The sequence below is a fragment of the Peromyscus leucopus genome, chromosome 3 (genome assembly GCF_004664715.2).
Source record: "Peromyscus leucopus breed LL Stock chromosome 3, UCI_PerLeu_2.1, whole genome shotgun sequence".
Classification (NCBI taxonomy): Eukaryota; Metazoa; Chordata; class Mammalia; order Rodentia; family Cricetidae; genus Peromyscus; species Peromyscus leucopus.
Window position 1 is genome coordinate 140,116,984 of NC_051065.1, and position 12,314 is coordinate 140,129,297.

Here is a 12,314-nt window from a genome sequence, read left to right on the forward strand (position 1 = left end):
CTAAAACACTCAGCACCTTGGTTTCTAAAACAGGGAACATGTTGCAATTCCTGAGAAAGGACATTCCCTGTGAGATATTTGCATGCTAGAAATTTATGGATTTCTATTCATTTGCTTTGAACATATTTTTTTTGTATCCTGACAATGTGTGTTTGGAATAAACACTAACTCAACGTATTTATGGGTGCACATGAGAAATAAATACCGTGAAGAGTCCTTTATAGCTTTATTGAAATAAATATAAACTTTAATATTAAATATGTCCTAAACATTTTAAATTAGAATTAAGGAATAAAATATGAGCATTAGAAGTCAGATATTCTAAATGCATGAGTTCAAATGAAGATTCCAAGAAGTATTTCTAAATTCCTCAATATCACAAGGTAACATCATCCTAATTATCTTATTATATTTTTTATTTCAAATTGAAGAAATAATGGAACATATCATTCTGAAGTGTTTGATATATTGTGCACCACAATAAACTTATCTGGGGGTCAAAGAAAAGAACAGCCACTATATTAAACATGGGGGTTAGGCAATGGTAGCACATGCCTTTAATCCTAGCATTCTGGAGGCAGAGATCCAGATCTCTGTGAGTTCAAGGACACACTGGAAACAAAGCCAGGCATGGTGGCACACACCTTTAATCCCAGAACTTGAGATCTCATGTCTTGCTTGAGAAAGACACATGCCTTTGATCCCAGGAAGTGATGGCAGGAAGCAGAAAGGTATATAAAGCATGAGGACAACAAATTAGAGGCTTTTTAAACATTTGGCTTTTTAGCAGCAGTACAGCTGAGATCCATTTAGATGAGGACTCAGAGGCTTTCAGTCTGAGGAAACAAGATCAACTGAGAAGTTGGCAAGTTGAGGTTGGATGTGGCTTGTTCTGTTTCTCTAATCTTTCGGTGTCCACCCCAATACTTGGCTTCAAGTTTTTTTTATTAATAAAACTGTGTATTGGTTTGTGTTATACTAAGGCACAACTGAGATCATTCAGAGGTACATATTTTATGATGCAGTTGTCAGGAATATACTAAAACATTTGAATTTTAATTTGTAAAATATGAAATTGTGACTGATTAGTCTTTTAATTGAGTATCTCATTAGGGAAGTATACATTGTTACTTTATTGCATCACATACCTGTGACTAGAGAAACAAATGGTTGTCCTAGGAATAGAAATTTAGAGACACCTATGGAGAATAGTCATATGATTAACAGGAACATGATATTCTGTGACAGAAATAAAAATTAAATAAACAGAATTGGTAATCAGTTTAGTTATGTTCATGAGTTGAAACACAGGAGGTAAAAATGATCACATATTCTCTATTTGTGTTGCTAAATCTTGATTAAGATATCGACCTACACATTTGTAGAAATGGATTATTCATTCCTTGTTTCTGTAAAGAAATGCTACAAACCGCAGGGTTATGGTTTGCAATCATTTTCTTGTTCTCTTAATGTTGTTCATTAATTTATTTTTTCATTCATTTATTGAAAAATCATACGTGAAATAATGTGTGATTGTGATGTTATCTTGTATTTCTATTTACAGATGGAGAATGCTAATTATCTAACAATGAGCATGCTACTATCTTGAGTTTTGAGATAAATGATTCATTTGTGTACATTTTTGAGAAATTTCAATGAGAAGTGATGAAAAAAGTAATGACATTTCTAGCAAAAATCCATTACACTAAGAAGGCCCCCATGGCAAAATCAGTCCAGTCCTTTTCTGCCATCATAAAAGAAACCACTTCTCAGAGCAATTAAATAATCATATACCTATTGCAAAAAACCATACTGCTTGGGGTAATAGAACAGATATAGAAGAAAAAAACAAAAAAATTCAGGAGAAACCATAAAGAATTTTTTGGGCAAACTTCTATAAATGAACAAAGACAAAAATTAAAAATACAAATAAATGACATTCTCATTAAAGGTCTTGTAAACACAGGTGTAGACATAACAATAATTGTGCCAGAATTTTTGCATCCAAATTGGCTTCTTCAGGATGTAAATGTTCAGCTGTTAGGGATTAGAACATTATCTCAAGTAAAACAGAGTTCAAGATGGGTTGAATAAAGGACAGAGAGGAAAATTAAAGCCATATATGGCTAATATAAATATTAATCAATGGAGCAGTGCTTTATTACAACAATGGAATACCTGGATTAATATTCCTCCAATCTCAGACATAAACCATAAACTAACATATGTTTCTGAGAAAAAATATTAGAAGGTATTACAAAGAACAGTCACCAACTATCCAGATTATACAAGAACAGGGCACAATAGCTGCTGATATTTCAAAGTCACCAACAGCCCTGCCTTTAAAATGGTTAACAGACAAGCCTGCATGGGTTCAGCAATGGCCTTTAACAACAGAGAAACTACAGGCCTTAGAAGAGCTGGTACAAGAGCATTTAAATCCTCAGCATATTGAAGAATCAATTAGCCCTTGGAATTCTCCTTTATTTGTAATTAAAAAGAAATCTGGTAAGTCGAGAATGGTAACAGACCTTAGAGCAATTAACAAGGTAAATCTGCTGATGTGCTCTCTACAATCTGGAATTCCTTTGCCTACTCTGTTACCTAAAGGATGGCCTCTTATAGTTATTGATTTAAAAGAACTATTTCTTCTCAATACCCTTACAAGAAAAAGACAGAGAAAACTTTGCCTTCACAGCCATTTAAGAGATATCAATGGAAGGTTCTCCCAAAGGGAATGTTAAATAGCCCAACCCTATGCCAATATTTTATATGACAGCCATTGGAAATAATATTGAAACAATTTCTTAAATCTATAATTTATCATTACATGTACAATATTTTACTAGCTGATTCAAATATAGATACTTTAGAAAGAATGTTTGAAGAAGTAAAGAAAATTTTGCCTTGTTGGGGATTACAAATTACTCCTGAATAGATGCAAAGAGGAGATTCTATTAATTATTTAGGATATAAAATAGGTCTACAAAATAGTAGACCTCAGAAGGTACAAATTATGAGAGAATGATTACGGACTCTTAATGACCTTCAAAGATTATACAGACACATTTCCTATCTACAGACCTCTATTGGGGTAAAAAATGATGAACTGAGTAATTTGTTCAAAACTGTAGAGGGTGACAAGGACTTAAATAGTCCAAGAGACTTATCAGCTGAAGCTGAGAGAGAATTGGCTTTGGTGGAAAAGAAAATACAGGAAGCACTCGCGGATTGTGTGGATCCAAAGCTTGATTTCATTTTATTTTACTCTCTATGCATTCTCCTATAGGAATTTTAATGAGGAGGGAAGATATTATATTGTAATGAATATTTCTACCAAATAATGTAAAAATTAAAAACTTATGTGGAAAAGATCTCTGAATTGATTTTAAAAGGAAAATTAACAGGAATAGACCCAGCAGAAATTGTGGTACCTTTAACTAATGATGAAATTAACAAATTATGGGCAGAAAGTGAACTTTGGGAAAGAGCTTCCAGTAATTTTTTTGGGAAGATTAACAACAAATATTCCAAAAGTGATAGAATTAAACTTATAAACAGAGCTAATTAGATTCTGCCTCACATTGTACAGGAAATACCAATATCTTGAGCCCCTACATTTTATACAGATGCAAGCAAACAAGGAAAGGCAGGTTACAAATCAGAAAACATAAGTAAAGTGGTTCAAAGTCCTTATAATTCAGTTCAAAAATCAGTTAGTTATGAGTTGTTAATTGATAATGGTCAGGAAAAAAAGCTCAACAAAGGAATTAGATTGAGAATTTTTGTTTGGGAAAAAAGAAGGAAAAAAAGGACATAGATAAGAGATAGATTATTGAAACTATTCTAAAAAAGATACAGAAATGATGGATAAAGGGTAGATGATTGAATCTACTCTGAAAAGAAAAAAGAGGATATAAATACATTAAGATAAAAGGTAGATTGTTGAAACTACTTTTAAAAGGCAACTACTAATTTTAAATATTTTACATTGGAATGGACTTCTGTATATTGCATACAAATTATGTATATTGACACAAATTTGAGATTGATTTTGTTAGAAAGTATTGTACATATTGTTCAAGGTATTGCACCTATACAGTTCATTTAACAATATAATGCAATTTGCTAGTCCTTGAAAGTTATTATTATCAACTAATTAGGATATAAAAAAATGAAAATTAATAGTTAGTCATTACAATAGAACTTATAGTCATATTAGGTATATTTTCAAGGTCAAACAGAGATATATTTTAGATAGGTCATCATCAAACACTTCAGAAATCTATAGAATATGGCATTTAAAATGTTTTAATAACATAGATTATTTTTCTTTCTTTATGACAATGAGACATGTCTGCTCCTAGCAGCACCACTCTACTTCAGAGATGATGATGGACACCAAAGAAACTCTTTATGAAGTTTACTTTCATTGTTGCAAAAGTTAGCCACTGGGCAAGAAAATGCCCTTGCCTCAACTGCAGACAGTATGATGTCCAAAATGGACAAGCAGGACACAAAGAAAAGACTGCTGATCCTTGCCAAGGCAAGGTAGGAAATCCCTTTAGAAAATCCTGCTTCACAAATGAGTCTGTCAGAAATTCTAGGCCTGTAGGCCGAAAATGGATGCCCCAACATTGCAGAGAAACATAAGGTAACTGTCTAGGCAGCCAGCTGTTTCTGTCATTCCTCACATTTTTTTGGAAGTCATTTGTTTGCACTTCCTGTTTAACTAGTTAATATTATTTCCTTCTTGGGTCTCTGAGGGAGTTGAAAATTAGATAGTTATAGTTACAGTTTTCCTTGTTTACAAATTCAGGAAAAACTCACTAAAACGGTACAAAGCGTATAAATTTGAAAGACATTAAAATCTTGTTTGTGGTTGGTAATAGAAGTTAGGATAGAAAGTGAATTCAGTACATTTTGGACTCACCAAAATAGAATAGATAATGGAATATTTTTCACTGAATTTGTCAAATGCAAATGGACTAGAAATTGTTGATATATTTATTGTCTGTATATATTGTATACAGTTTTTCTTATATTAGTGATAAATCTTTTGATTTTAGACAAAAATGGTGAAATGTGGTGATATTTCATTTGTGCTATAACAAATGAAGCTTGCCTGAGGATCAGATGACAAAGCCAGTCACTGTATTAACCATAGAGGTCAGGTAGTGGTAGCACACGCCTTTAATCCTAGCCTTCTGGAGGCAGAGATTCATCTGGATATCTATGAGTTCAAGGCCACACTGGGAACAGAGCCAGACATGGTGGCACATGCCTTTAATCCCAGCACTAGTTAACCATAGAGGTCTGGAGGTCTGTACAGATAGACAGGAAGTGATAGAGCTGGGCATAAAGAGAAAGTGATGTAGCTAGATGTAGAGAGGAACTGAGATGGCAGGGTACAGAAAGGTTTATAAAGGTGAGAGTACACAGGAAGTAGCTCTCTTGGGCTGAGGATTTCCCAGTGCTAAGAACTTGTGACTGGATTGTTCTATTTCTGTTATCTCTCAGCTTATACCCCAATATCTGGCTCCAAGTTTTTTTTTTAACTAATAAGTCTGTTTAGCAATTCATATTACAGAAGGGAAATAAGATTATGAATCTTATTCAAGGACTCACATCTGGGGAGTAAAAATTCTAGGAACATTAGAACACGGATGCAGTGGTACCCAGCTTTATCATGGTCATGAAGCCTCATGCTCATGACCTGTAAGAACTGGATTCACTTCTCTCTGTACACATAAGCACTTGTGAATGCTTCAGTGACTTGGATTGAGTTTGCATATAGTCATATTTCTGGATATGTATAATACCTATTACAATAGGATGTTATACAAATATTCATTACTTGTACTGTATAGAAATATGAACACAAAATTATAATGTTCATTAGGAACAAAACTCAAAACTAATTTATTTCTATTATCTTCAGTCTGCAGTAGCTTGAATCAGCAGGCATAGAAACCATAGATATTAAGAACTAACTCTTAACTACAAATGAAGGAACTAATGACACAGAACTATCCTCTCTCTCTTTACACACACACACACACACACACACACACACACACACACACGGGTTAATGGGGTTGAGGTAAAAAAAAATCAAAGGATTCTTCATAAAATTTAAGAACCAAGAGAAACAAATATAGTTACTATTAGAAATAAATAATCGACACTAAAAAATAAAAATTATGTCAGCACATGTTTGCAACTGAAAATGGAAAGATAGGTCAATCAAATTTTTTTAGCCTTTAGACAGGCTCCATGGCAGCTTCTCTATGCAAATTTCTTGAGGAACATGCTCAACCACAGCACCATGCTGCTAGTGTCTTCTAAGTCCTCAAATAGACTTATACACAATGGATTTATATCTCTTGGAAGACTTTTGGGGTAGGTAGGATTTTTGTTTGTATCACATCTTAGGTATATATGTTGTTATTTTGTCCCAATGGATATATTTACAAAATACTACCACACCTAAGGCTCAGGAAACATTGTGAAAAAGTGGGCAGAAAGACTGTAAGAGCTGGAGTCTCAGAGAATTGACTGTGAGATTGTGTCTTCTGATAATGTCAGAATCTACAGCGATAAGTCTGACCAACATGACTGCCCAAATACGAGCTGAACAAGAATACCAATGGACATGACAAAGTAGATGAGGAAAACCCCATGAGGCCTCAAGTCTACACAAAGAACTACAGGCAACTGAGGAGAACTGGGAACAGAGGAGGTGGTCTTCCTTAGAGAAGAGTACACTAAATGGTTTTCTAGTACCAAATGGTCAGCCCTGAAAACATCCTTATAAGCAACATTGCATGGACTGAGTAGGTTATACTTAAGAATATATATGTATGGAAATGAGTGCAACAGTCATGTCATGTCCAGAAGGCAGCCGTTCAGAGCACTTTTCCATAGCCTCAGCTCTTACAGTCTTTCTGCCTTCTCTTCCAGAATGTTCCCTAAGCATTGGTCTGGAAAATTCAATAAAGATGTCGAATTTATGGCTAAGTCTCCTATTATTAGCACCTCAAACACTTATATAAATCTCTATTAATTGCTGTCCAATTGTGAAAAGAAGTTTCTCTGATCAAGGTTAAGAGCAACTAGGTTTCTAGATGTAAACATAAACACTCAGAAGACAATTTGACATCATGACCATTTATTAAAAGAACAATAGTAGGTTCTACCTTAGGACTATGATCTCCCAAGACAGAGTTGTTTTTACCAAGATTACAATACCAGGCATCAGAGTCCATCCCATGGACTAGGGATTTACATTAGTGGTTTTATTCATAAGATAATAGACTCATAAAATCAACTTCTGATGAACAAGAAGATTATTAAATGTAGCTAGGCTTGTTGGAACATTCCTATAATGTCAGCACTAGAGGTAAAAAGATCAAGAATTAGAGGACCACCTGGACAACATTGTAAGATATATGCTGTGTGGGCTACATAGCAGAGCCCTATTTCAACAAATTTGACTGCCAATATTCCTTATAAACAAACTTATAATGCATTATTGGCATACTGAATCCAGAAATGCTATAAAGGGTTGTACATCATAGCCAACAAGGTTTTTTCCCAACATTGAAAGTTCTATTTACTGTAAGAATATTATTAAGATTTGAAGTAACTTAGTGCTGTATCAAGAAAAAATTAAAGTATAACTGAGGAGACCCTTAATTCATAAAAGGGTCCACTAACAATCTACAGAAAATATCTTATTCTGCTGTGATAAACATCATTCTTATTGAAAGGTAATGTAAGATGCATTGTCTGTAGGGGCAATAGTGTAGTAATGCTACTGCTGACACATTTTTTAAATTAAAATATAATTACATTACTTCTCCCTTGTCTTTCCTCCCTCCACCACTTATATACCCCTTTGTCCATTTTACATTACATTTTACATAGTCTTCAATTTTTATTTTTACAAATACACAACATACACACTCACAGATACATTGATATGTCTATTATTATTTCATGGACTTGTTTGTCAGTGCAAGAAAATTATTCTCTGTGTATAATTAGCACACAAAATCTTAGGAAATACACTAAAATTTACCAGGGTGTTAAGTAAATCTTAAGTGAATGAGAGTAAGAAAATCAAAGCACTTGTCATACATCCTCAATCCAAGGAAAAGAAAGAGTTGGAAATACTTAAATTTTTCATACAACCCCATTCGTATCATTGTCTTCTTTATTGTCATTCAGACATTGAGAAAAGTTTCTGTGTACTTCCATGTTTATAGGAAACCACTCTCATTGTTCTGGTTTATCCTCCCAAAGTTTTTACTTATAGAATCCTTCTGGGACCATGAACAATGTGTAGCTCAAACTGTAACACAGCCTCTCATCCCTTAACTCATAGCACTCATTATGCCACAAACTCTAGTGTCAGTGGTATTTCCTAATATATAAAGTCTGTGCTGTCCCTTAGGTGACCAGTGTGTACAGATTCTGAGTGCCATTAAGCTCTAGGGAATATCACTATTTTTTTTCTACTTATAATAGAAAACTCTCATTTGCTCCTAGAATCAAAAGATATAAAATACTTATTTTCAGGTCTATGAGAATAAAATTAAAAGCTCCAATATTTAATTATTCAGAAGTTGTAAATATATAATGCTAAAAATTTAGTGTAGAACATTTATTTTTACCTAAGTGGATATAGAACTATCATGAGAAGAGTCTTGGGTTGAGAAGAGAGATGGAAAGGGGATACCTCAGACACCATTATGGGAGCATGAATATCAATATGACAGCATTCTCTGGCTGGAGTGGCACAGGTGGTTGATCCAGACTTTATAAGTGGAACTGGTAGGTGGTTACACTATGTGCCTCTCATGTGCATACAAGATTGTGGCTTTCTTTAAGGAAAGATCCTGATTTAAAGAGGAACTCCCACTTTACAACCTAAAGGAAATCACTCTAATAGAACAGGGAAGACATGACACAGCTGAAGATGAGTTTGGGAAATGGGAAAAATAATTGTCCCCTCAATGGGATACGTGCTTGCTCATTGGGTTCTACTGCAGTGCCTGTTTGCTTTCTGCTTTCTACACCAGAAAGCAAGAAAGTTACTAGAGAAGTAGATGACCGTCTTGGTCTTTAAGTAGGGCAACCTAAGGTTAGGGGGACCACATCTAGAACACCATACCCACAAATGTAGAAAGAACAAGGCAAAAAAGAAATAATAGTAAGAGAGGATTTAGTAAAGTGAAAAGAGAAAATACATGTAGAAGGTTGAAGGTGGGCAGAACAGAGAGAACAATGAAAAGAACACCTGGAGTCTGCGTCCATTAAGGCTTTTAGTGAGGTGGGAATAAACACTATGTATTCTGTTCTGTGGTGTGAGCCTAGGGGTTAGAAACTTCTGTACCTTTTCAGTCCAGCCAAAGAAACAAACAACTAACAATATTCCATTACTATCTGTTTTAAGTTATTATCAGTTAAAGTCTGTCCTATTTTGGCCCAAATTTAAGTTTGTTTGAGATAGGAGAGTTACCCACATTCACTACTCTTGGCTAAGTGGAGGTGCTCATGGCTGGCTGCCGCCTGTGCTGGCCATGCCAGAAGAGACCACTGGATGCCGTGGTCGGGGAAGAATCACGAGCCATGATTACATTTCTAGAGCTTTATTGGGAGAGAGGGAGAGAAAGAGAGGGAGAGATAGATAGATAGGTAGATAGGTAGATAGATAGATAGATAGATAGATAGATAGATAGATAGATAAGTAGGTAGGTAGATAGATAGATAGGTAGATAGGTAGATAGAGAGACCTCACAGAGGAGAGAAAATACAGAAGGAGAGGCGATACGGAAAAGGGAGAGGGCACAGAGGGCACGCCTGCTTTTTAGGCTGGGATGCCATCGTAGGCTAGTGACGTAATTAAGGAAATAATCCTTACAACTACCACAAGTTTTCCTTTTAGCTCTTGTTAACTGGATATAAAAGACACAACTAGTTGAATTCCTTGTCTTCAGTTTGTTTGTTAGGTTTTTGGGACAGTTTAGGGCCATGAATTCTTGCTCCGTCCTGTTTGAATTAAGCACTTACAAGCATTTTGAGAATTGCTTTCTGAAGTGTTAGCACCTGACACTTGCAAATATCTTTGAGAATCCCAGTTACTTCACTCATGGCCTAGATTCTTTTCTGATGCCTTCTCTTCCCATCCCCCTGCTCCTCATGGCTGCTGACATCTGAAGCTCACCTATTCAGCTAGTTAGGCAACCACTTTCTGCTCTCCAACCCCATCATTCCCTTTTGTATCGGACTTTCAACTTCCATGATAATGATATATAAGAATGCAGAAAAGGGACTTTGTCTCCTGGCATTGGAAACAACATAACTATGTTAAACTATAAATCAAATTTAAAAATTAATTATAAATGTCCAAGTGTTTTGTATACCACCTGACAAAGTTTGAGTGATTAATAAAATGCAAAGCTTATTAATCCATAAATTGATAATTTATTAAATGAAAATTTTTCCCATCAGGTGAAATAATGATATATCAGTCAAGGTTAAAACAGTATTTAAAGTATTTTATTAACATGACTTTGGTCCGTATTTTTGAATTCTGCTTTCTGCTTTTCTTCTGAGGCAGAGAGAGAAATTGACTATTTACTATGAATCCCTCTTTCTTTATTTGAAGCCAGATTCCACCCTTAGTGTGGTAAAACTGGGGCCTGAGCTCCAGTGGAAATTGAAGTTTTGTGGAAAAACACAGACCTGTCACCACATGACTTTTAAGTCTTCAGTGGCTCAAAAGAATCTTGAGCACAAAACCCTTTTTTAACTTCATATTTGTTGAATAAGAATTTTGTAACATTTGTACTTCAGAACTCAAGTTGGCACAACCAAATTTCCTAAATTGGAAAAGGGCCAGATATGCAAAAGAGTGGGAAAGAATCTTTCTTGATTTGCACATTAGGAAATGTGAGCTGTCCTTGGTTTCTAAGTCATCTGGTGAATATTTTAGCCCACGGCAAACATATAAAAACTTTAGCTAGGACTCAGCAGAAAACTGCAGAAAAATATTTCACAAGAATGTGTGCAAATTAAATGTCAAATGGGACATGATTGTCGTGCCTTAAAAATCAGAGGTTGGAGAAGGAGCAGGACAAAGAGGAGAAAGATTTTAGCTCCACATTGGACCATACACCAGGCATTTAACCCGTACATGAGGAGCAATGCTAGTAGACTTTGAGTTTTCTCTGTTTGAACATGGGGCCTGTCCTCCACAGCATCTCCACCACTGCAGTAGTTGCAGAGTTCATTCTGGGGAATCTGAGCAATGGATTGATAGTGCTGAACAACTGCATTGACTGGATCAACAAGAGAGAGCTTTCCCCAGTTGATCAAATCCTCATTATCTTGGCAATTTCCAGAGTTACTCTCCTCTGGGAAACAATATTTATTTGGGTTAAAACCCAATCAATTTCATTTATTACCAGAGAAGAATTAAAAATACTTGTGTTCTGCTGTATACTATCTAGCCACTTCAGTCTCTGGCTTGCCACAGCCCTCAGCATCTTTTATTTACTCAGAATAGCTAACTTCTCCTGGCAGATCTTTCTCTACTTGAAATGGAGAGTTAATCAACTGATTGTGGGGGTGCTGCTGGGAAGCTTGGCCTTCTTGCTTGCAAATCTGATGCAAATGAGCATCACTCTTGAAGAGAAGTTGAATCAATATGGAAGAAACACAACTGTGAATTCCATGGAGAGAGATTTCACATTACTTTCAGAGTTGATCTTATTCAACATGACTATGTTCTCTGTAATACCATTTTCTTTGGCTTTGGTATCCTTTCTCCTGCTAATATTCTCCTTGTGGAAACATCTCCAGAAGATGCAGCTCAATTCCAGAGGACATGGAGACCCCAGTACCAAGGCCCACAGGAATGCCATGAAAATTATAGTCTCCTTTCTCCTGCTTTATGCTACTTACTTTCTGTCCCTTCTGATAGCATGGATTTCTGAGAAACATCGTAGTGAACTGGTTCACATTATTTGTATGATAACTGGACTCATGTATCCGTCAACTCACTCATTAATCTTGATTCTAGGAAACTCTAAATTAAAGCAGACTTTTCTTTTGATACTGAGGCATTTGGGATGTAGGCTGAAAGGACAGAATATCCCAACTACTTAAAGCATCCAAACAACATGCTTTGCTGTAAAGAACAAGCAAATCTATGAGGCAATAGTTCAAGAACTTTTTTCTTTTGCCATAAACAGTTTATTATTAGTTAGTCTATATCACTGACTAAGGCTCACAGAATTATTTGC

General features: G+C 35.4%; 1 protein-coding gene across 1 annotated transcript; it reads left to right on the plus strand.

The window, feature by feature from the left end:
• Positions 1-11,247: 11,247 nt before the first annotated feature.
• On the plus strand, positions 11,248-12,177 carry LOC114688059 (taste receptor type 2 member 124-like). The gene has a single exon (XM_028862669.1). The coding sequence runs from the start codon at positions 11,248-11,250 to the stop codon at positions 12,175-12,177; it is 930 nt and encodes a 309-aa protein (XP_028718502.1).
• Positions 12,178-12,314: the final 137 nt, after the last annotated feature.